Source organism: Triticum aestivum, chromosome 4B (genome assembly GCF_018294505.1).
Source record: "Triticum aestivum cultivar Chinese Spring chromosome 4B, IWGSC CS RefSeq v2.1, whole genome shotgun sequence".
Classification (NCBI taxonomy): Eukaryota; Viridiplantae; Streptophyta; class Magnoliopsida; order Poales; family Poaceae; genus Triticum; species Triticum aestivum.
This window is the reverse complement of record NC_057804.1, coordinates 56164055-56190129: the sequence shown is the minus strand read 5'-3', so window position 1 is coordinate 56190129 and position 26075 is coordinate 56164055. Positions and strand designations below refer to the sequence as shown.

The 26075-nt window shown below is 49.3% G+C and overlaps 1 protein-coding gene across 12 annotated transcripts; it reads left to right on the top strand.

Annotated features, from left to right (window-relative positions):
* LOC123090979 (serine carboxypeptidase-like 7) lies at positions 1-26075 on the top strand. Of its 12 annotated transcripts, none has more exons than XR_006442699.1 (16): positions 1-293; positions 376-521; positions 610-686; positions 796-918; positions 1040-1142; positions 2132-2169; positions 2279-2380; positions 2477-2557; positions 2639-2791; positions 2913-2984; positions 3608-3726; positions 3819-3932; positions 4049-4094; positions 4181-4265; positions 4478-4557; positions 4656-5251. XR_006442699.1 is itself a non-coding variant. In XM_044512365.1 (14 exons), exons 1-14 carry the CDS (start codon positions 103-105, stop codon positions 25935-25937), a joined length of 1449 nt encoding a protein of 482 aa, XP_044368300.1. In that variant the 5' UTR covers positions 30-102; the 3' UTR covers positions 25938-26075. The 12 variants fall into 12 exon arrangements, 6 of the variants coding, with proteins under 6 accessions (XP_044368303.1, XP_044368298.1, XP_044368300.1 ...); XR_006442698.1 differs by having other exon boundaries at positions 4638-5251; XR_006442700.1 differs by having other exon boundaries at positions 4392-4557.

Below are 26075 nucleotides of genomic sequence, written 5' to 3'. Positions count from 1 at the left end.
GTTGGTGTTCAGATCGGATCCAAATTGATTGGAGCAGCAGACAGCAGTACAGGTACGGCTGTGTGCCTAGTAGAAGCACCAAGAAAGGACGAGAGAGAGAGAATGTCCTTGAAGCTTCTCCGGCTGCGTACCGCCGGGCAATGCCACTTCCTGCCGCCGCCGCTGCTGCTGCTACATCTCGTCCCCGCCCTCCTGCTCCTGCCGCCCTCACGCCCGGCGTTGGCGGCGGCGGCGACGGTGGTCACCCACCTGCCAGGATTCGATGGCCCTCTGCCCTTCAACCTTGAAACAGGGTAAGCTCTAGGTGCGTGCCTCCACGGCTAAGCTTGGTTGAAATGGCGCCGGATTCATGGCCGGAGTGCCCGTGCGTTGCAGATACGTGGGCGTGGAGGAGGAGGCCGGGGCGGAGCTCTTCTACTATTTCGTCGAGTCGGAGAGGAGCCCCGGCACGGACCCGCTGCTCCTATGGCTCACCGGCGGTCCCCGCTGCTCGGTCATCATGGGCCTGGCCTTTGAAATCGGTCAGTTCACCAAATTGGGCTTCCAATTTCTGACATGCGTACTAGTTGCTGCTCGTATTCATCTATCCGCCATTGTTTTGCACCGTAGGTCCTCTGAAGTTTGTGTTGGCACCGTATAGTGGCGGTTTGCCGGAGTTGGTGTATAACCCATATTCATGGACAAAGGTGAGAGATTATTGATGATCATTGATGTCACTGTCTCCCTGAGATGCTCGTCGCAATGCATTTCATTTTTGACCAGTTTTATGGTTTACTGACGACAATTCTTGATTAGATGGCAAACATACTCCTGTTGGATTCACCGGTGGGTTCAGGTTTTTCGTTCGCTCGTGATCCCAAAGGCTACGATGTTGGGGACTACTCATCATCTTCGCAGGTCCAAACATTTCTGAATAAGGTGATGAGAGGCATGCCGTACCGTCATATAGTTTTGAATGGTCTCGCAAATATTTTGTTTTTGTTTTGAATGGAGAACTTCCGTGCATTGATTATTGGCCGCTCTAATCGTGGTTGTGTAGTGGTTCACGGATCACCCGCAATACCTTTCAAATCCTTTCTACATTGGTGGAGATTCATATGCTGGAAAGGTGATTCCACTTATTGGACAAGGCATTTCAGAAGGTAATTATTACTCCCTCTGTTCCAAAATAGATGACCCAACTTTGTACTAAAGTTAGTATAAAGTTGAGTCATCTATTTTGGAACAGAGGGAGTAGCTCTTTACAGCATTGCACATCTATGCGCATTCCTGAATGTATTATGACAAGCGGTTCGAAAGGAACTACAAAATCATATGTTTTTGTACAAAATTTCGAGTCATAAAGATCTGGATTTGATTCTAAAGATGGAGCTCACATTACTAACTTTATGTCAAAAACATCAAAAATATGCTCCACATTATAACCCTCCTCCAGTTTCCATTGGTGTTGCTTACATGGAAGCCACATCTTGATCGTCACAATATCTTTCCTTTCCATTTGTTTTTATAAAGAAAACTAGTATAATTGAAACTTTTGGAAAATATTGCATATGATCTATAGGTTTTAATTTACAAAAGAGAAAAATAATTCACTGGGCCAATGGTTCAATTCATTTTCACAAATAGTTGATGAGAAAAATATATTAAAATGGCACCTCAAGTTGACCAAAATTTCAAACCATTATGAATACTATAAAAAAACATAGATAATTCTATAAGCCAATTACTAAAATTTAAGCTCAGTTAGACAAACTATTTTACAAGATGATATTGTTCAAGATTTATACCTCAAAGTTTGGATGAAATCCCAAACAATTGAGAAAATAAAAAAATGATAAAAAAACTCGGTTGTTTGAATTTGAAACTGTTTGCACATTTTTAGGATAAAGTAAATGTGTATGTTGTTGCCTCAAACTCTAACATAGACAAAGGTGAGAGAGCTGATGACATGGTAATGATGTCTTGTCCGCTACATATAGGACAAAATCGGTAAAACCTGCCGGGGGGGGGGGGGGGTTACAGTCAGAACGTTTTTCTAGAGTTGTCATATGAACCGAGACGGGTAATTTGGAATTTCACCAAGAATTGAGGAGGTAATGTGGACTTACCTCTTGATTATAATATGCTCCAGGAATTGACATGAGGCAACAACCTGTTATCAATCTCAAGGCAAGTTATTATCTATCCTTTGAACATTTACATTGACAACGACAATATAATGGAAAAGAGTGCGGGACCATGTATTTATTCTGTTGCCATGTTAATGCAATTATTTTAGGGATATCTGGTTGGCAACCCTATAACAGATCCAAAGTTTGATGAAAATTACAAAATTCCAAGTGCTCATGGCTTTGGGATAATATCTGATCAAATATATGAGGTGATGCCACATTTGAACTCTTCAACAATATCATGTGATAATTTTTTGCAGTATGCTTTGATCTAAGAAGTTGTAGCATGGTTTCCTTTTGTGAAGAGTGCGGTGAAGAAGTGTAAAGGAGATTATGTTACCCCCGTGAATGAAATGTGTGTTGAAGTGTTGCATATTATCAATAATGTAAGATTCATGTATTGCTTTGTTGTTATGAAATAGTATGGTATTTCCAACATCATCTAATGTACTTCCCTTCTATCACAGCTCATTTCTGAAATTTCAATTGAACACATCTTGTACAAAAAGTGTGACGTTGTTGCGCCAAAGACCATAGATGATGCTTCAAGAAGAAAGTTTTTGTTGGAAGAATCTACCCAATTAAACAAGCCACCTGCTCGTCCAACTGTAGATTGTTTTGTCAGTCTCTCTTCATCCATGATGTGTCAATTTGATATATGAATTCCGATGAATGTGAAATATGTCACATGAGGCTGTTCTCGTAGCACAAACTTATCTAGAATTATTTTCTAAATTGCAGACATATGGTTATTACCTAGCTTACTTTTGGATGAACAACAACATGACCAGAAAAGCTATCGGGATCAAGGAGGTACACACTATGTCTTTTGCATGAAACTTATTCATAGAGTATGCATCCAAAGGTATCATTATGTAGTGTTAACTTCTTTAGATATAAAATTAGACATGGTAGGGTAAAAAATGTTGTAGAAGTAGAAAAAAGTAAAGAAAACCATCACCTTTTGAATCTTGGACTTTGCATCAACTCTATATTTACTCGTGATTTTTTTAAAACATCTAAATATGCCAGACACTTTTATAACATCCATTGACATCAAGTGGTTTGCAGTAACATAACATCAAATAGAGCTAGTATCAGTTGGATGGTTGCGACATATATACAATACACATGTTTGCTAACAGTGGGAGGTGAAGGTGAGGGCGACTGGTTTATAGGAGAGATTGGTAACTGACAACTTTGTCCAAGCCTTTATTTGCATTTTGTTTTTCCGAGTGTACACAATTTATTAATTCTAAAGTGTATGGTTCTCTTTAGATGATTCCAAAGTTTTCATACCAAAACAAAACTTGGTGCAAAGTTGAGATTTTAAGTTACTTTTTAGCTTAATACGTACCATGTAGGAGCAAACCTGGAATTCTTTTTCCAATCCACATCATTTGGAACATTATTGATGAAAGTTAATTTGGCAATAGGGAACAACCAGTGAGTGGATACAATGCAACATAGGGCTCCCCTACACGTATGAGATACCGAGCAGTATACCATACCATCTCAACCTCACTACGAGAGGTTATCGTGCACTTGTGTACAGGTAAAAACAAGGGCATGAGAATTTTTTTACCTAGTCACATTGGCTCAAAATGTTCGTTCGCACCTCATAATTTAAACTATTTGTGTGTGCAGCGGAGACCATGATCTGGAGGCACCATTTCTTGGCACACAAGCATGGATAAGATCCTTAAACTTTTCGATCGTTGATGAATGGAGAGCATGGCATCTTAGTGGGCAGGCTGCTGGGTTAAGTCTTTACATCTCCCTATTTCATATATAAGAAAAACTCCATGTCACATACCTTGTGTGCTAGCTTTCTCCACACTCTCTTTGACATGGGATGCATCTTTTCTTTTTTGTAGATTTACCATAGAATACACAAACAATATGACATTTGCCACAGTGAAGGTGATCTTGTTATCCTTTCCAAATCATGTCCATGGGAACCATACATGTTCTAACATGGTAGAGGTCATCATTCATTTTTTGTACAGGGTGCTGGTCATACTGCTCCAGAATACCGGCCTAAAGAATGTTTTGCCATGGCTCAAAGGTGGTTGGACAATGAGCCTCTCTGAGGTATATACCCCGACCACTTTATTTTCTGTATTAACACATATCATATTTACGCATTTCTTCATCTACATATGAAAAGATGAACGCGGTAATGATTTTAAATGAACTTTCTTTACTCTTCCTAGAAAGATTTGGTGTGGGAGAGAAAAGCATCCATCAAGGCTAGATTTATCTGATCAACTTTGAATGTGAATTAAATGGGCGAACTGTGTTAGGGCATCTCCAACGGCGACCCTCAAACCTCCCGCATACGTCCAGACAACGTTGTCTGGACAACGGAAGCCATCTAACACAGGTTTGTATCGGTCTGCGGCACTGTCCTTGCCGGCGGGAGGGCTCCTACTCCGTTTTTAGGTGTTTTTTGTGTCTGTTCAGGGCTTGTGTTCTGCTCAGGAAGACAAGACGGCAGCGGCTACCTGAAGTTGGAATAAGGTTCTCCCCCATCTAGCCTCCATTATGATGGCGCGTCTAGCACTATCAAAGGGCGCGTGGATGTGTGTTTTTGGCGGATCTCACGGGATTCGGTTGGCGTTTGTCTTCAGAGGATCCATTTGGATCCGGTCTTCGTTCGTCTGTGTTCATGCGTCTTCAGATTGGATCCTTCGATCTACTCTTCTCTTCATCGGCGGCGGTTGCTGTTTAGGTGTGTTGGTCCTATTGGACCTTAGCACGACGATTAATTCTCAACTATCAACTACAACAAGGTTTGCTCTGCTCCAGTGAGGGGGGGGGGGGGGGGGGGGCAACTACGGCGGCACGCCTTCGGCTCGCTCCAGTGCTTGTAGTCGTCGCTAGGTGGTCTACGGTTCTGGATGTAATTTTTTACTTCTTTTGTTCTTTGTACTTCCTTGACAGATGCTGAATAGATCGAAAGTTTTTTCCGAAAAAAAACCCCATCTCCCGTGTGAACTACCATTAAAACCTCCCTGCAGGCAACATGCATTAGTATATTCTCAAGTGAATTTTAAATCTATTTTTTGCGGCCGAAATCTTGTTGCATTTGCTTTTTTGTTGTTGTTGCGGGTAATGTTGCATTTTCTTGTGGAATGCTAAAACTCTTATCTTAAGATTACTTTTATTTTCTTGTGGAATGCTAAACTTCTCACATGATTTGAATCTTAATGAATAGATTTACACATTCTATGTAGTTTTTAGAAATCAAATATTCTTCTGTTTTGCGAATAAAGAAATCGAATCTTCAATTCCGCATCAACACGCGGGGCACCATCTAGTACAAATCAGTGAGTGCAACCACACCATGAACTTGGATTTGCTTCCGGCCAACTCTAATCACAGCATCTCGAACCCAATAACATTAAAATAACCGACCAAGTCTTTTGTTCAAACCTTTTCAAATGATCGTAGCACGTATGTATGACACGCCTTAAGTTCTCGTTGACTTTCAGTAGATGAGCATTCATCGTTGCTGCACTCATCAACGCGACGTCCACATAGACATGCCAGACAGAGCACGTCCGATTTGAACCGGCCATACCCAACCGGAGCCCCGCACCGAAACGGATGACCAAGCGAGTCAGACCTTCCGTGCTCCGCAACCAGCCCTCCACCTACGACGCCTCACGTCACTTGACACAGAACGAGTCGCCGATCCCTTCATATATAGCCCCAACGACAAGCACAAGCACAAGCACTACAATTTGTACGCCGTCTCCAGCCGCTAACAAACGGCAAAGGCGTCGCCTTCGATCAGATATGTCGGCGGCGAGCAGGGGCGTGCGCGCGCTGGCCATGCTGGGGCGGTGCGTGCGGGCGCCGTTCCGCGCGCTGGTCCGCGCGCGCGACCTCTACGTGAGCCGGATGGCGGCCTGCGCGGCGGGACGCGGGCCGGTGGGCATAGCGGCCGTGTCCCGGAGCCGGAGCCACGGGTTCCACTTCCACCACTCGGCGGGCGGCGACGGCGCCGAGGCCGACGTGCGTGAGCTCATAAGGGCCGCCTCGCACGCCGGGCCGCCCAGCCCCGCCGGCGTCGGGCCGCGGAGCCAGAGCGTGGCCATCGGGAGGATCGACGAGGACCGCCCCTGCGAGTTCGGGCTCGACGACGGTGCCGCGGCGCATGCGCTGGGCCCAAGGAGCAGGAGCTGCGCCGTCGGGTCCACGGCCAAGATGCCGCGCAGGCTCGGCGCTGTCGCGACCGCTTAACGCTCGCCGACGGCACGGATGGCGGTCCGACCGTCGACTCACTAGCTAGAAATGTGCGGAGGCGCGTAGGTGACAGTGTGCTTGAATGTACTGTACTAGTTGCCGGTCCGGACTGATGCGTCCGATTAATTTGAGTGCTACGCTCACTTGCTGCGTGTCAAAGTAGTGAAAAACTATGGAGTTTTTGTTCTTTTTCCGGCCTCAGGGACTATTCATAATATTTCAAAGCTGTCAGCTTCCTTGACCGTCGCCATTAAAGAACGGCATGCCCCAACCATGCCGGCCGGGTGGACGTGCTCAGCGACTCTCTTTTCTCTCGGACTCGAGGCGATCGATGTATCCGGTTTTCTTCATTCAACAACGGAATGTTTCGTGTTCGGTTAGATGGCGGCTGATTTGTCTTCTTTTCGAAATCAGTACTTTTTGCAAAAATCACTCCCACCTCATTAGGTTGTGCGTCATTTCGCGACTTCCTTTTTCATAGACTTGTTTATTCAAAACGTTTTAACTCATAAACCATGCAACTAAATCTCGAACCGTTTCAACCGTTGGATTCCTCGCATCGAAATCTTTCAAACTAGATCTCAGGTGTTCTTTTCCCGGCCTTGGGGTTGGATTACTAATAATATTTCAAAGTTGTTGGTTTTCTTGACCGTCACCATTAAAGAATAGACTGCGCCAACCTTACCGGCTGGGCGGACATGCATGCTCAGCGACTCTCTTGTCTCTCGGACTCCAGTCGACTATACTTCTTTCTCTATTCAACGATGGAGGAGGAGGAGGAAGGGCTCGGGGAGGAGGAAGGGGCTTGGAGACGACACCGTGGCCATGCCATGCGAAGGGCCGGTCGACCCGCTTCAATGCGGCGCAGTGACCGGAGTTGGTTTCTCAGGACGCGGCGTCCGCATTGAAGCGGCGACGCCCGAGAGGTCACGGCTGTCACGGCTGTCACCGCTGCCCTCACGTCGCACAACATTAATGCCGACCATTGCATGCTCTAGGCCAACATGAATGTGACGCGGTAACACTAGTAGAAAACAGGGCTTTGGTCCAAGCCGGGTCAGCCCATTAGTCCCGGTTCAATCACGAACCGGGACCCATGGGGGCATAGGTCCTGGTTCGTGAGGACAGGGGGACAGCCGGGCCTTGTGGGGCATTGGTCCCCGTTTGTCTGAGCCCTTTCGTCCCTGTTCCAGACACGAACAGGGACCAATGGGCCTCGTTCCTGGCCCACGACCATTGGTCCAGGTTCGTGGCTGCAACCGGGACAAAAGGGTGTCCTTTAGTCCCGGTTTCAGCCATAAACCAGGACCAATGAGATGCCTATATATACTCCCTCGCCCGCGAGCAGAGCACTCCACTGCTCTGTTTTTTTGGTTGGCCGTTGGAGAGCTTTGTGGTGCTCTAGTTCACCTCCTATGCACATGAGGTGTTCGATGAAATGCCCGAGCCACACATAAGCTTTCTCTTCTCGAAACTCCTTGTCCAAACTCCATTTTCCTCAAGATTTGTCTAGGTTTGGCGGTCCGTCCTGTCCCGTCCTCGTCCTCACCTCCGTTGATCGCCTGTGCCGATCTCGTCGTCAGCACCACCGTGGTGAGCCTCTTGATCTTATCTTCTTTCTAAAAGAAAAAAGTTCTTACTTGTATGATTTAGATAGATACTTGTGTAGTTTTCTTACTTATTATTGTTTGTTATTATATGGTGCGATGGTTTTGGTAACCGCCTCCGTTGGCTCTCCTTCTGTCTATGATTCAGATGTCGTGTGTGTATATATATATAAAATCTTTTATAACTATTAGTTTCATTTAGTGTTTATGACAATTATGCCGAACAACATGACATAGGTTTTTTTATCTAGGAGGTATGTGAAACGGAAATTTTAACCGACCATATTGTCGAGAGGTTAAATTTAGTTAAAGAAGAAAACAATTACTTGAAGGAAACATTGAAAAAAATTGAGGAGGAGAAGAAAATATTGGAGTTGCATGTTGCGGATGTCGTCGATGATCACAAGATCAAGATGGATGCAATGCATTTTGAGATTAGAAAGATTAGAAAATATGCCATTCATATTGATGCTTGGTATCATTATGCCGTTGGATCAATTGTTACCTTGGTTGCGGTTATAATCGCATTTGTTGTTGCATTGAAATGTTTTGCATTGTTTCAATGTATGATTTAATTAGATGCTCTGAAGAGCTATATGTTGTTCAATGAGAACTTTTTATGTACTTTGGTTTTAATGTGATGATGAACTTCTATTAATTAGATGCCTCACTGCTTCTGCTGCTCTCGCCCTCGGCCTCACCTTCCCACGGTGGTCACCCATCTACATGGATTCCATTGCCCTCTGCCCTTCTACCTCGAAACCGGGTAAGCAGCACTGCCTGACAGCTAACACCATCTCCAGCCGCGCCCACAATAGACCCCCCCCCCCAATCCATTTTTTTTAGCGCCGGCGGCCGAAAATCGTCCTAGTCGCGCCCCCAGGATCTCATTTAGCGCCAGTTTGGGCCGAAATAACAGTCGGCGAACCCGAGCCGTACCCAAGCATCTGGGGGCGCCCGGGGGTGCCGACAGAAGCGAAAAGGGGCGTAGGGCCGCTCTGTCGGTGAGAGGAGGCCCTTTTCCCACCGTTTCCTCCTGCTTTCCCCCTTGGCTTCCCTCTCACTCTTCATTCCTCCCGCCAATTTCCTCCTCCTCCCCTCCCAGCCGGCCGTCATGCTGCCGAAGAAGTACGTGCCCCCTGTGCCGTGACAGATGCCACCGCTTCCGCCACCTAGCCGAAACAGAGGAAGCAGAGGGCGCCCCCGTCCAAGCCCCCGGCCATGTCTAACGTTGACTGGAGGGCGGAAGTTAACCGCCGGGAGGCTGTTATCACCGACTGGCGAAATAGGGCGAATGCCAAGAAGGCCCGAGACAGGGCGGCGCTCGCGGCGGTGGCGGAGCAGGCGGAGCGCTCTGCCGAACAAACCGAGGCAGCTCGCGCGGGGATGATGAATTCGCCCGGCGGCCACGGCCTGTACACGTCCTGGAGCCAGCAAAGCGCGTCGGGTCTCCGGCCGGCTTCTCGTCGTCGCCGCAACCCTGGGGCTGCATACCCGTCGTGGCCGTCGGGCGAATTCGTCATCCCCGCGCGAGCCGCCTCGGTTTGTTCGGCCGAGCGCTCCGCCTGCTCCGCCATGGATCCGCCTGCGCGCGCAACCTCTACGTGAGCCAGATGGCGGCCTGCGCGGCGGGGCGCGAGCCGGTGGGCATAGCGGCCGTGTCCCGGAGCCGGAGCCACAGGTTCCACTTCCACTACTCGGCGGGCGTGACGGCGATGACGCCGACGTGCGTGAGCTCGTCAGGACCGCCTCGCGCGCCGGTCCGCCCAGGCCCGCCGGCATCGGGCCGCGGAGCCAGAGCGTGGCCATTGGGAGGATCGACGAGGACCGGCCATGCGAGTTCGGGCTCGACGATGACGCCGCGACGCTGGGCCCAAAAAGCAGGAGCTGCGTCGTCGGGTCCACGGCGAGGCCGGCACGCAGGCTCGGCGCTGTCGTGGCCGCTTAACGCGCGCCGACGGCACAGATGCGGGTGTATTCACTAGCTAGAAACACGCGTAGGTGACAGCGTGCTTGAATATAGCCTGCGTGTCAAGTAGTAGTGGGAAACTATGGAGGTTTTGTTCTTTTCCCGGCCTTGGGGTTTATCAATAATATTTCAAGCTGTCGGCTTTCTTGACCGTCGCCATTAAAGAACGGGCTGCGCCAACCTTGCCGGCCGGGCGGACATGCTCAGCGACACTCTTTCAAGTCGGACTCCAGGCTAAGTATATCCATTTTTCTTTATTCAACAATGATATGTTTTTTGTCCGGTCGGGCAGCGGCTGATCAGCATTCTTTTGCTCTCCGAAAACGGCATGAAAAACCTGGCATTTTTCATGACAATTTATATGGGTGTGATGATGATAAATTTAGTTTAAAAGCTAATTTGTACGAATCTGTCATGCTCATTATCTAAACTTGGTATCCTCGGCGAACATAATTTCTCATGAAAAACGTTTGATTTTTCATCCCTCTGACGTATGCTGGATATTCAGATCCTAGCTTCTTTAGGCGCATTAGCCTTCTTTTGCTTAGTGCTAATGTTTGTCGGGTAGACGAGACCATAATTTACCCGAAGGTGGCGCAACAAAGCTGCAAGGCCCAACTTACACGAATACTGCTGTTTTTTTAGAGAAAAGGCATTAGCCCGACTTTATAGATAAAGCCACCAGGCAGAGTTATACCACCAGTACCATACAACTCACAAGTTTAAAGGCCACAGAACATAAGTAACAATACAAGGCCTCCAGCCTAACATGGCACGCAGGCCAGCAAAACAGAGATCCCCAGCAGAGGAATTAGGAAGCCGTCCTCGAAGAGCGCGGAAGCAGGGAAGACGCCGTAGATTTCATTTTGGATAGCATGACGTCGAACGCCTGACGGTCCCCTTCCTTAGTCAATAATCTCCACTGCTGCAAAAAGACATTGGCTTTAAATAAGCAACTGACAGGGTTAGCCGGAAAAATGTGTTCAATCGAGAACTTGTTCCTAGTAGTCCACAGCGACCAACCGATCACAGCCCAGCCCACTAAGAAGACCCTCTTGGACTGGCCTGATAAGGAATTAGAGTATTGTCTCAGGTCCTCAAAGGAGGAGGGAGTCCAGTTAACCTGGAGCCAAAGTCTGATGCAACTCCACATGAGTCTAGCTAAGGAGCAATGGAAGAAAATATGCTCAGAGTTCTCAAGAGCCCCACATAACACGCACCTATCAGTGCCCGGCCCGTTCCTCTTCTTAATTTGATCAGCCGTCGGAAGCTTACAGCGGACATCTTGCCATAAAAAAATTAATTTTAGGGGGGATACGGGCTGACCAAAAATCCTTAAACTTCATAGAGCGGCCACCGAAAATAAGCTTCGAATAAGCCGACTTAACGGAGAAGCACCCCGAAGAGGAAAGGGGCCACACCACGGAATCCTCTTCCTCTGAGAGCAGGGGGAAGCAAGCAGTAAGGCGCTGCCAGTCTTCCAACTCTATAGGGGAAAGAGAGCGCCGGAAATCTAACACCCAACCCTGAACCAAGAGCTCAAAGATAGAGATCTCGGGATCAGCACAATAGGAGAACAGGGACGGAAAGGCAAACGCAAGCGTGGTGTCCCCGACCCACCAGTCTAACCAAAACCGAGTGGACTTACCATTCCTGACAACAAATTTGACAAGGGGCCGGAAAATCGGCGGCACTTTAACCAGCTGACGCCAAAATTGAGAACCACCAGAAGCTGAAGCAAACATAGGGCTCGAGGCGGGGAAATATTTAGATTTAAGAATCGATAGCCAGATTGGGCGATCCTCAAGAGACATTATCTTCCACCACCATTTTATCAAAAGGCAATTGTTCATAACTCTCGTATTAATAATGCCAAGACCACCCTTGTCCTTAGGGCGGCAAATGATGTTCCATCTGACCAACCTATATTTGCGTTTGTTGTCGGCAGAGTTCCAGTAAAAGGCTCCCCTATGCTTGTCGAAACCAGCATGAATTCCGCCAGACAGAAGGTAGAAACCCATAAGGAACATCGGGAGAGAAGAGAGGCACGAATTGGTAAGGGCAACCTTGCCCGCCTGCGTGTTATACCGTCCTCTCCAAGGAAGGACTCTATTGCCAACTTTCGCTACCACCGGGGCAAAATCTTTTGCCAACAGCTTGAACGGAGAAATAGGTAAGCCCAAATATTTGAGAGGGTAAGAGCCAAGGGAGCAGTTCAGAAGGTGAGCCACCCGTTGAGCTTCCAGATCCGACACCCCAGTCACAATAACCTCGCTCTTGGAAAAATTAATTTTAAGTCCCGAAAGAGCTTCGAAGCAGAGCAAAAGAAATTTCAGATTAGTGAGACTGGTCTCATTGAGCTCCACCATAATGATGGTGTCGTCCGCATATTGAAGGTGAGTAATGCCATGAGGAATAAGGTGAGAGCTCACCGGGGAAATGTGCCCAGCCAGCGCGGCACAAGAGAGGATACGAGATAAAGCATCGGTAACAAAATTGAAAAGCAAAGGGGACGCCGGATCCCCTTGTCTAAGGCCCCTACCATTAGCAAAAAAATCACTAGTTTGGCCATTTACAACCACATCCGTGTGCCCACCAGCCACAAGTTGCATCAGACTCTGCATCACCGGACCTTCGAAGCCCTTTGCCAGTAAGACTTGCCGAAGAAAATCCCAACTCACCGAGTCGTAAGCCTTCTCAAAATCGAGCTTAAGGACCACAGCCTTGGTTCCCTTAATCCGCAGATCATGGATAATCTCATGCAAGCAAAGCACCCCATCCAAGATGTATCTCCCTTTAATGAAAGCGGATTGGAAAGGGCTAATGACCCGATGCACTATTGGGGAAACTTTATTGGCCATGCCTTTAGCTGGCATCTTCGCAAAGTTGTTAATTAAAGCAATGGGCCTAAATTGCGAAATCAAGTCAGCACCTTTGATTTTAGGGATAAGGGTGAGAACCACGTAGTTGAGCCTCGAGATATCAATAATGCCCAGCCAAAATCCTTGGATAATTGCTTTAATAAGACCTTTTAGCTGAGGCCAAAATTGCCTAAAGAAAGGAATGGAGAAACCGTCATGGCCTGAAGCCGCATTAGAATTGGCGGACCTAATCGTATCGAAGATTTCCTCTTAGGAAGGGGGGGGGGGTAACAGGAGATCATTATCAGCGCTCGACAGCTGCTCATGGGGAGACCAGAAGGCCGGTGCAAGCTTAAAGCCTAGCGCAGGTTTAGCCGCTAACAAGTTAGAGAAGAATTGGACCACATGGCGAAGAATGACCAGAGGGTCAGAAACTCTAACACCATCAATCAGCAGGCTATCAATTAAGCATCTTCGACGCCTACCATTCGCAATGGCGAAGAAATAGGCAGTGGGCACATCGCCCTTAAGGGTCCAGTTAATCGTGCCTCTTTGCTTCCAATAAACTTCCTCCTGCCGATGGATATCCAAGAGCGCCTTTTCTAGACCATACCGGAGCTACCATTTGACCTAGGAGAGACCAGAAGTATCCGCACGGTCATCGAGATCGCCAATTTGGGCTACCAGCCTCGCTTTGTCACGCCTTGACTCAGCAAAGTGATTCTTAGACCATCCTCTAAGATATTTACGCAGGCAGTAGGAAACTTGATGCCAATCATCCATTGGACCAAAAGAGCGATGAGGAGAGGAAAGAAAGGCCGTAATCTTCTGAGCCAACAAGATGGAAAATCCCTCCACTAAGAGCCAAGACGCATCGAATTGAAACCTATGGCAGCCAACTGAACGAGTCCCGTCATCAAGGATTAGGGGGGTGTGATCAGATCCTACAATGGGAAGGGCACGAAGACAAACCCGGGGAAATAGAGCATCCCAGTCAGGGCAGAGGAAAACCCTATCAAGAACTGAGCGAATGGGGGAAGCTTGGCGGTTAGTCCAGGTGAACGGGCCCCAACCCTAGGGACTTCACGAATGGCAGTATCCCTAATGAAAGCATTGAAGGCCTCAGCCCGAGCACAAGAGAAGTTAGAGGAGCTCTTATCAGAGGGATATCTCAATAGGTTAAAATCACCCCCAATCAAAAGGGGAAGCTGACAGGAATCAATTTTATTATAGATCTCGTCCAAGAAATTGTAGGAGAGAGAGTGGTCTGCCGGGCCATAAACCACCATGATCTCGAGAAGAGAATTAAGGGAACGAAGGGAGACCACCGTGCTAGCCCAGTAAATACCATGGTCAAAAGCAAAAAAAATCAAATACATTAATATTAGTGCCCAGAAGAAAGCCACCCGACTGACCAACAGAGGCCACAAAATTCCAATTGAATCTATCTATCCCAGCAACAGCCGAAAGTTCACTCGGGGAGAAGGAGGGTTTAAGGGTCTCAACAAGGCCAATAAAATCGACATTTTCAGACTGCACCAGATCTTTGAGTTGATCCCTGCGCCCCCTAGCGCAGAAACCTCTGATATTCCAAAATAAGGCCTTCATCTGAAGGAGAGGTTTTTAATTCTAAGACTCGACCTACACGGAGCCTTGCAGGGTTTAACGCGCTTTCCAGCCCCACGATTCTGAACCAGGGAGACCTGACACCTGTCAGCCTCCCCCACAGCCCCCCCCCCCCCCGGCCACAACCAGAGGGGCAGACACACCAACCCCAACCTCCTTGGCTTTAGCAATGTCAGCCTGAGCTAGCTCGTTAGCCCTAATCACATTAAGTAAGGAAGAAGGGGAATCCAAACTGGAGTCTAACCAGATCCCTACATCATCTAGAATCTTAAACAGCTGTTCATCAGACTGAGACGGCAAAACTAAACGCACGGGAGACAGAACCTTAGGGGAGGAAATAGACGAAGCTGGGTGCGAACCTGAATGAGGGAGATCCCGCGCCGCCGCACGTCGAGCCGCCCGGTCAGCCACATGCTCGCCGCAGTTGGAGACCCGACCGCTCTTGCGAGCAGTAGAGGCAGGAGAACGCACAGGCACAGGGGGAGCCCGGCCGGGGGAAGCAGCCGCCGAGGACGGGCCCGAGGCCTCACCCAAATCCGCCTCCAACCTGCGGCATAGCCCAGCAGCGGACTGCCTGGAATCCCCAGACGCCCTGCTCTTAGCGGAGAACTTTTTCACCGATGATTTCTTCCTCTTCTTGGACGCCGACGGGCCACCCGGAGGCAGATCCTCAATGCCAGAAAGCGAAGGGGAGGTGGGGCGAGCAGGAATATTAGAACACGCCGCCGACAGAGGGGTGCCCTTCTCCCCGCCATAGGCCGCGACCCCACCACCCGAACCAGGCAAGGAGGACTGTGCCCCACTGCCCGCCGGAGCACAATCCTTCATCAGATCTTGATCTTCAGGAGACATCTCATCCCACTCAGACTGGGTAAAGCGAGGATCCGTGCCATGCATCGATTCGTCAGGGCATCCATCACCATCCTTGCTCTTGTCATCATTGCCGGGCGCCGGAGGTGGGGGAGGAGGGGGAGGCGAGGCAGGGCCAGGAGCACCCTCCACCTGGACCCGAAGCCGGAAGCCACCCGCCGACGGGAAAACGTCCACAGCACCACGGATGCGGATAGGGTCAACACACCAGACCCGGAGACGAGCTGGACCCAGAACAACCAGCGAGGCATGGTCAACCTCGATGGGCTTGCCGAGGAGCACCCCAAATGCCATTAGGAATGCCGATGTGCGCATATTAGGAGGAACATCATCCACTAGCACCCAAACATCGGACAGAGAAGAGATGGCCTTTGACCCATTGGAAGCAGCTTTAACCGAAACCACTAGCTTATTCAGAGGAAGTGTGAAGCTGGTACAGGAAGATATCATGCGAAGGCTCTCTTTAGAGGGAAAAGTAGCGGCAAACTCAAAATCAGATAACTGGCGAATCTGCCAATCCCACCCGCCTTCATCCCACAGCCGAAGTTCATCAAGAAGGACCTGGGAGGAAATGCGCTTGTCCTGAACAGATATGACACCCACATTGGAAAGCAAGGGGATAGGAGCAGCTATAGGAACCTCCCTATCAAGGGCAAAGAAAGAACAACCAGGAAGGCCGACACCATAGTGAACGAAAGAGGGAGGTTTGACACGGTTTTGACAATCCACTGTGAGGTGGCCATCCTCCCTATAGATGAGGCAAAAAGGAGGGTTTTCACAGCGGGACTGGAAGTGGCCAGGGCGATGACGCGCGAAGCAAGTGAGGATAGGGTTGGAGACCTGGGAATGAGGGGGGATGCGACCAGGGCCACGAGAGGGAGGAGGAGGGAGCATACCATCACCAGGAGCACCAGCACTAGCACCGGAGCCACGCCCCGCAGCACCCCCAAAGGACGCCGAGCAGGGACCCCTGACGCGCCACGAGGAAAGAAGCGAGACGGGCTACCACCAACCACCGCCAGCGCCCGCGGCGGCCCGCCACCCCGAGGGACCAACAACGGGGGCGACGAGGAAGGCCCCGAGGAAACCTCCCAACTCCCCAGCGCCGCCTGCTCCCAGGGATCGACCACAGCCACCGGAGCACCAGCAGCAGGGGGCGGAGGGACCGCCGACCCAGATCCAGAAGCACAAGGGGACACACCAGTCGTCTCCGACGCTGCCCCCGCGCCCGGAGCGAGCGAGGCATGGAGCTTGGCACGGAGCGAAGCCTCGTACTCCAGATCCGCGACGGCGTCGCCGGATCCATTGTCTTCTTAAGTAAGAGCTTGGCCAAATCATGGTCTACGTGCACTTTGAAAAGGAGCGCTGAAATCAGCCATGAATGTTTTGGAAGTATTCTTGATTGAGAAAGGTGTGGCTGCTTCCGGGTGTAGGTGCGCCCGCATGAACCATAAATTCCAAAACAATTGAAAACAAAACTGAAAGTATATGTTTTTTAACATCAAACTAGATCATCAATCGTATTTCGTTGGGCCCGAGACGCCCCCTTCGCTGCGCGCTTTCCCGGCCTCTTCTCCATCTTCGTCGACCATGTGATCTCTTTCGAGAGGGCCCTTATTGACTTAGGGCGCCTCGCCTTCCGGAGGCCATTTGGGCCCTCGGAATCTGCTGCTTGGTGCGAGCTGCTGGACTGCGTTGCCATCCACGAGCCTAGGGTGGACGGTGGCGCTGACCAGGTGCGGTTGTGCCTGGAGCCATCTGGCCAGTTCTCCACCAAGTCTCTCTACCAGGCCATCGCCCCCTCCTCCGCCCCTCTCCCCCTCTCGACGGTTTGGTCCATCCGCCTGCCTCTGGAGATCCGGATCTTCATGTGGCAATGATTCGCGGTCGGGTCCCGTCCGGGGTAGAGGTCCGCAAGCGTAATGGCCCGGGCTCAGGCATTTTGCCCCCTCTGCGGTGTTCCCGAAGACTCGAATCACATCTTCTTCTCCTGCGTGTCCGCTCAATTCGTTTGGAGCTTCTTTCGCGAAGTGGTAGGTGGAGCTTGGTGCCTCACCAACTTCCCCGACTTATTTGCCGAACTCCAGAACTCCCCTTTGTCGTCTCGCCACATTAGGTGGCTTGAGATTGGGGTCATTGCTTGGACCCTCTAGACGATCCGCAATAAGCTTGTGATCCAACACACTCCTCTTCGATGAGCTACTGACGTGATCTTCAAACTATCTGGTTTCTTGCAGCTTTGGCGGCCGCTTAGCCGCCCTCAGGACCGCGATGCCATCTTCGACTTCATTGCTGACCTGCGCTCGATGGTCGTCTGTCTGTCGCCGCCGCCCCCGCCGCCTCCGCCAGAGCCAGACTAGGCGCTTCTCGCCTCCCGGCGGCAGCCTCCTTTCTTTTTCTTTTTTCTGGGCTTGTTAAGCTGTGCCCTCAGCAGAACCTCTGTACTTATTTGTGAGACTTGGGTGTGTGTGTGGACTAGTCCTTATATGTGTGCTCTTTGGCAGTTTCCTTTATTTATAAAGGGGGCGAAAGTGTTTTTCGGTAATTGGTGTTAGTTGACTTATCTCGCCTGAGCAAGGATCATGCAAAAGGCAACGATACTCTATCATGTCTCCATTATTTTTTAATCTTCATTACATCGGTTGGATTACCTCTGATCTAGTCGTGGTACGCATATATCAAATTCCATGCAAGCCGACTCAAAAAAGAAAGAAAAAGAAAAAAGAGAAGACATGCATATCGTTACATCTTGTTCACACATCTTGTTCTAACTCCACTAGAGATGAGCTCACACATCTTGTTCAGCACGAACATGGACATGAACGACTGCCACTTCATGTTATTGGACCTACCATCCTTCTTTGCCTTTGTTGCTGCTAGCTTGATTGCAGCCGCAGCAGCGACGGCAGCAGGAGTTGGATCAACGAGCACTACTGGCACATAAAGGGAATCAGACTCGAACTGTTGGAAATATGCCCTTGAGGCAATAATAAAAGGATTATTATTATATTTCCTTGTTCGTGATAATTGTCTTTTATTCATGCTATAATTGTATTATCCGGAAATCGTAATGCACGTGTGAATACATAGACCACAACATGTCCCTAGTGAGCCTCTAGTTGACTAGCTCGTTGATCAACAGATAGTCATGGTTTCCTAACTATGGACATTGGATGTCATTGATAACGGGATCACATCATTAGGAGAATGATGTGATGGACAAGACCCAATCCTAAGCATAGCACAAGATCGTGTAGTTCGTTTTGCTAGAGCTTTCCCAATGTCAAGTATCTTTTCCTTAGACCATGAGATCATGTAACTCCCGGATACCGTAGGAGTGCTTTGGGTGTACCAAACGTTACAACGTAACTGGATGACTATAAAGGTGCACTACAGGTATCTCCGAAAGTGTCTGTTGGGTTGACACGGATCGAGACTGGGATTTGTCACTCCGTATGACGGAGAGGTATCTCTGGGCCCACTCGGTAATGCATCATCATAATGAGCTCAAAGTGACCAAGTGTCTGGTCACGGGATCATGCATTACGGTATGAGTAAAGTGACTTGCCGGTAACGAGATTGAACGAGGTATTGGGATACCGACGATCGAATCTCGGGCAAGTAACATACCGATTGACAAAGGAAATTGTATACGGGGTTGCTTGAATCCTCGACATCGTGGTTCATCCGATGAGATCATCGAGGAGCATGTGGGAGCCAACATGGGTATCCAGATCCCACTGTTGGTTATTGACCGGAGAGTAGTCTCGGTCATGTATGCGTGTCTCCCGAACCCGTAGGGTCTACACACTTAAGGTTCGGTGACTCTAGGGTTGTAAAGATATTAGTATGCAGCAAACCGAAAGTTGTTCGGAGTCCCGGATGAGATCCCAGACGTCACGAGGAGTTCCGGAATGGTCCGGAGGTAAAGAATTATATATGGGAAGTCAAGTTTCGGCCATCGGGAAAGTTTCGGGGTTCACCGGTATTGTACTAGGACCACCGGAAGGGTCCCGGGGGTCCATCGGGTGGGGCCACCTATCCCGGAGGGCCCCATGGGCTGAAGTGGGAGGGGAACCAGCCCCTAGTGGGCTAGTGCGCCCTTCCTGGGCCCCCCTCTGCGCCTAGGGTTGGGAACCCTAGGGGAGGGGGCGCCTCCACTTGCCTTGGGGGCAAGTTTCCCCCCTTTGCCGTCGCCCCCCTAGGAGATCCCATCTCCTAGGGCCGCCCCCCCTGGGGTCCCTATATAAAGAGGGGGTGGGAGGGCAGCCGCACCCTGACACCTGGCGCCTCCCTCCCCCCTTGCTACACCTCTCCCTCCCGCAAGCGCTTGGCGAAGCCCTGCGCGGAATCCTGCTGCATCCACCACCACGCCGTCGTGCTGCTGGATCTTCATCAACCTCTCCTTCCTCCTTGCTGGATCAAGAAGGAGGAGACGTCACGCTGACCGTACGTGTGTTGAATGCGGAGGTGCCGTCCGTTCGGCGCTAGGATCTCCGGTGATTTGGATCACGACGAGTACGACTCCCTCAACCACGTTCTCTTGAACGCTTCCGCTCGCGATCTACAAGGGTATGTAGATGCACTCCTCTCTCTCGTTGCTAGATGAACTCATAGATTGATCTTGGTGAATGTAGGAATTTTTTTATTTTATGCAACGTTCCCCAACACGAACACCTCTGAATTAGGTGCCATCTCGGACATAGGCTGCGAGTCCTTGACAAACGATGGAGCAAACTGGCTGTCAGACACGACAAGGGCCTGACTAAGATCTTGCGTCTGCGTGGTCATGTCCTACAATTGTAGCACACATTGACAGTGAGCATATCACACAACATACCGGACAATCCATGAAAGCAGGAGCATACATGTACATGGTTCATCACTATCATAGCAAGCACATGCTTCATCACTATCATACTAAGCATACCAGACAATCTATGAGCAGGAACATACATCTACAACAAACAACATGCTACAAATGGACCATCAATAGCTACAAATCACAGATCTAAGCATGATTCAACACAAGCACAAGGTTCAACTTCAAACTCTACTACTAATCTAGCCTACCACATGCTTGAACATCTAGCCCTACCACAAATTACAACCGCAGCGTAGCAACCAACCATATCAGCTCACAGATCAGACCATTAATGAACCATGCATCTAGATCAAATCCTAGTTGCAGCTCAAATCTAGCTAGAAGGAACAGAGAGAAAGTGGGATTGAACTCACAGAGGCCATGGCTGCAGCTTGAGGACGAGGGGGGACGATCGTGGAAGATGAACGTCGGCCGATGAAGGAGCTCCAACGCCGTGGACCACCGACCGATGAAGATGCGCCGCTTACCTGCTCGTCGGTGCCGATGCGCGTCGGCAGGAAAGCTCGAACGGAGGAAGAATGGTGGCGGGAGTTGGGGTGGTGAGGGAGGGGATAAATAGGGGTGGAGCGGCGGGAGGTGAGCCGAAATCCTCCCGCCAATTTTTCAGCGATGCGGGCGAGCTCGCGCCATCTCCCCTGCTCGCACGAGGGGAGAAGCGCGTCACCCTCCCCTGCCTCGCCCGAGCCAGGCTCGCGAGCTACTGCCGATTCTTGCGTTTCCCCTGGGTCTGGCCTGGACGTTCTTTAAGTTTCGTGTGATGCGTGCCGCACAGTGAATGCAGGAAACCAAACGGGCCAAATTCTTCCCGCCCGGGCCAGGCTGGGGCTAATGCAGGCAACAAAACACGCCCTTAATTTCTCGGGAACGACGTCTATTTGGCTACAGTCGCTACAGTGCAAGCTCTCTGGGAATCCTTTGTTGCCTTACTTTGTACTCGATTTGGTCGAGATTGACACCAGCTCTTGATTAGGCAATTTTACACCATTCGTCAAACTACTTCAGTGGCAGATTACATTGACCGCTTTGAGTTAATTATGAATCATCTCGCCTCCTACTCTGATGCTACTCATCCATATGTTTACTTGACTCGTTTTGTCGAGGGATTCCGAGAGGACATCCGGGCGGTGGTGCTGATCCAGCGAGCACCAGATTTGGATACGACCTGTGCCTGGCGCTCTTGCAAGAGGAGGTCGTGGACTCGGCGCCTACCCATCAGCAACATCCTACGCTACGCAGCACAGATGCATCACTACAGACGAGCGCGCCATTACCACTGCCACCTCCTCCACGACTACCACCTTCAGCTGCTACGACTCCTGCGGTGGATCGCCGTGGCATCGAGAGGGCGCTCACTGACACGTCCAAAGTTAAGGCCCTGCACGACTACAAGCGTGCCCGGGGCCTCTGCTTCAAGTGTGGTGAGCGGTGGGGGCATGACCACACGTGCCGCACTACTGTTCAACTACACGTCGTCGAGGAGCTGCTTGAGCTCTTCGGCATGGACGCGGTCTTCGATGAGCAAGCTACTACATCGTCTGAACCCGGCTACGAGACGACCATGGCGATTTCGCGTCATGCTCTCACCGGCGACTCTTCTCCCAAGGCATTCCAACTGCGCGCATGTATTTTGGTGGGTCGGGTTAGTCAGACGCGGACGTGACAGCTGTCTGGACACCCGCAAAGTCCCTCCGCAGTTTGTCTCGAGTTTACGGACAAAAATGCGTCCGGACCGGTCGGCAGATCGATGCAGACCTGTGTTGGATGACAAAAGAAAATTGCACACTGTGCGGTCCTGGCCGGTATAAGGAGATGCCATCACTAGCCGTTCCCGACCAGGCATGTGACCGTGGTCCCCTAAAAAATGTGACCGTGCTAACACACACGATAAAGGCACGGACATGCAACTCCGGATTCGATCAACGAAATAGAAAAAAAAGGACCAAGCCGAGGGCTAACACTTGTTGGCATTTTTTATAGGAAAAACTCCGCGAGCACCACGCGTCCAAGCCGTAGGACTTAAACTCGGGTGGGCTGTCAACAACCTCAGCTGCCCAGCCAACGGGTCGACGCCCCGTCCTCGATCAACGAAATAGAAGGTCCAGCAACTGGACTAAATTGGTGTTAGTTGACTTATCTCGCTCGAGCAAGGATCATGCAAAAGGCAACGATACTCTATCATGTCTCCGTTATTTTTCAATCTTCGTTACATCGGTTGGATTACCTCTGATCTAGTCGTGGTACGCATATATCAAATTCCATGCAAGCCGACTCAAAAAAGAAAGAAAAAGAAAAAAGAGAAGACATGCATATCGTTACATCATCGGTTTTGTTACATATGCACGCCGTGCACGCTGACAGAGACTTATCTCTATTCAACTCATTTTTGCAATATCTTAAGCATGCGTGGAACATGGATGAATAGCAATTTGGGACACTGAGGGGTAAAAAAGTCGCATGCACACGCAAATTTCAGCTGATTTCGTACATTCATTATGTATACCGTTTGGGGCCTGTTGAGCCAATCACGCATGCTTTCTTGGTGACGACATGCATATGATCCACACCGTCATTTTTTCTTGTGACATGACAACAACAAGTGAGTAGGTGATCCGTCAATCGTTCTTACTAAACGAGGTCCGTGTCTACAACTACAAGCTAGCACCCGGAAAAGCAAGCACGCAAGAAAGAAAGAACAATATGCCCGCCAAGCTTCTCCGGACGCCCACCGCCCGGCGACGCCACCACTTGCCGGTGCTGCATCTCGTTGCCGTCCTCCTGCTTGTGCCGCTCTCACGGCCGGCCTCGGCGTCGGCGTCGACGGTGGTCACCCACCTGCCAGGATTCGATGGCCCTCTCCCCTTCTACCTCGAAACCGGGTAAGCGTATTGGCATATGCACGGTGCGCCCACCGCGCTCTAGTGCGTCCTTGTTGGTTCGACGATCTTGAACTGGGCGCGAGAGTTTCTCATGGCCGGAGTTGCATGCCGTGCGTTGCAGATACGTGGGCGTGGAGGAGGAGACCGGGGCGGAGCTCTTCTACTACTTCGCCAAGTCGGAGCGGAGCCCCGGCACCGACCCCGTCATCCTGTGGCTCACCGGCGGGCCTCGCTGCTCGGGCTTCAGCGGCTTCGCCTTCGAAGTTGGTCAGTCAGCCTCTTGCTTGCCGCTCCCGGCCGGTCCGGATTTCCGTTGCAAATTAATACCTCCAAGAAGTCGGCTAATCGATGCCCATCCATGAATTAATCCATGGTCGTCTCGCACCGCAGGCCCCGTAAAGTATGTGCGGGCGCCGTACACTGGAGTTTTGCCGCGGCTGGTACAGAACCCGCTGTCATGGACCAAGGTGAGACCGACCGACGCTCATCATCCATGACGCTGATTGCTGAGCGTGTTTCTCTTCCTCTCTTCTTCTCTTCCTCAATTACTATATTTGTAGCTTAATTTGTGGTTTACTGTCAGATGGCGAGCATCATCTTCCTGGATTCGCCCGTCTGCTCGGGCTTCTCGTATGCTCGTGACCCCAAAGGCTGCGATGTCGGAGACTACTCGTCCTCTCTGCAAGTCCAAAGATTCCTGAATAAGGTGAGGATCGAGCTGGCCCACTGCCCTGTCAATAATTCAGTACTGAGTACTGACCGCTCAATGGCTGGCTGTCTATGCGTGCAGTGGTTCACTCATCACCCGCAGTACCTTTCAAATCCTTTCTACCTTGGAGGAGATTCATACGCTGGAAAGGTGATTCCACTTATTGCAACATACATGTCACAAGGTAATTTCCTCTTCCGAAACTATACAAGACTTTATAGTAGTACTTCCTCCGTTTTAAAATAAGTGTCTCAACTTTGTACTAACTCTAGTAGAAAGTTGCATTAAGCTTGAGACACTTATTCTGGAAGGGAGGGAGTAGTACATACGGCAAGTTGTGCAAAGGAAACTAGAAAAGCAAACACATTTTTTCAAATTTCTTCCGAGTCACCAAGCACTCTTTCAATTTGCTTCTACTATGCTCCAGGAACTGAAAAAAGGGACCAGCCTCTCATTAATCTCAAGGCAAGCTATTCTCTAGCCTTCAAACATTTGTTATTCTTGCAATGGCTAAAAGAGGGCAAAGAAGAGTGTGGGTTCGATCGTCGAGTCATGATGTTTCTCGTTCTTTGTTGTGTTATGCAATTATTTCCAGGGCTACCTGATCGGCAATCCTATAACAGAACCAAAGTTCGATAAAAATTTCCAAGTTCAAGGGGCTCATGGCTTTGGGATAATATCTGACCAAATATATGAGGTAATTCCAAATTCATTCACTTTGACAAAAAGTGCGGCCATAATTGTTGTTGTTGTTGTTGTTGTTGTGTATCGATCTAAAGAATTTGTAGCATATTTTCCTTTTCTTCCCGGAAGGCTGCAATGAAAAACTGCAAAGGAAATTATGTAAACCCCACGAATCAACTGTGTGCTGAGGTGCTAGAAACTGTAGACAGTGTAAGATTCATGTGCTGTCATTTTTTTCGTGAACTTATGCTATTGTCAACATGGGCTAATGAGCATCCCTTTTGCTGCAGCTCATTTCTGAAATCGCAGATGCACATGTCTTGTATAAAAAATGTGTCGTCGCCATTCCAGAGCCCATAGATGATGCCATAAGAAGAAAATTCCTGCTAGAAGAATCAATCGAGCCAAATGAAGCGCCTGGTCGACCTACCGTCGATTGTTTTGTCAGTCTTCCATTATCCTTGGATTGTTAGTTTGATTACAAGACGTGACATCAGTCTTATGGCTGTGACACTATTCTCATTCAAAAACTCATCTAGAGTTCCTTTCAAAACTGCAGACATACGGTTACTACCTGGCATACTTGTGGATGAACAACAAGATGACTAGAGATGCTCTCAGGATCAAGGAGGTAAGTCACATTATGCTTTACCAGAAAATTCTTTCAGAGTATGCATCTAGATCTAGGGTTAAAACATTGGAAGTCTAGAAGTTGTATCGTCTGAATCACTGATAATAATATTGATTGAAACGAATTCGGCAATAGGGAACAGTTGGCGAGTGGGTGAGATGCAAAAAAGAAGTCCCCTACACACAGGACATGCCAAGCAGCATACCGTACCATCGCAATCTCACCACAAGAGGTTACCGTGCACTTGTGTACAGGTGAGAGCACCAAAGCAAATTTTCTTATTCATAGTAGCTGGTATGGTAAAAAAAATCAGACCTTGTAACCAACACCTTGTGTCTGCATGAGCGCAGCGGAGACCATGATCTCCAGGTGCCTCAGCTCAGTACGCAGGCGTGGATAAGATCTTTGAACTTCTCCATTGTCGATGACTGGAGGGCATGGCATCTCGACGGCCAGGCTGCAGGGTTGAGTCACCTGACTCCCTTTTTTGCACTTGAGCATATGCAAAATAAGATATTCGTGACATATGCATTTTTTTCTGATGAGCAATACATTGTTTCTTTCTTTGCAGATTTACCATCACATATGCAAATAAGTTGACCTTTGCAACAGTAAAGGTGATCTTGTTTTCCTCTTTTAGATCATGCTTCTTGTCCATTGAACCATTATGTCATAGCTGTAATAGAGCTCATAATCGCTTGCTTGTGCAGGGTGGAGGTCATACTGCTCCAGAGTACCAGCCTGAAGAATGCTTTGCCATGGCCCAAAGGTGGCTTGACAACAAGCCACTCTGATACTTTGACAACACAAAATTTTCTCTCTTAACACAAATCCTTATATATTCAATTTGCTTCTCTCAAGCTGTAAAGATGCAGTCAATAGTGATGTAAAAAAATAGGAATGTATATCAAACGGAATTATTTTTCTCTCCA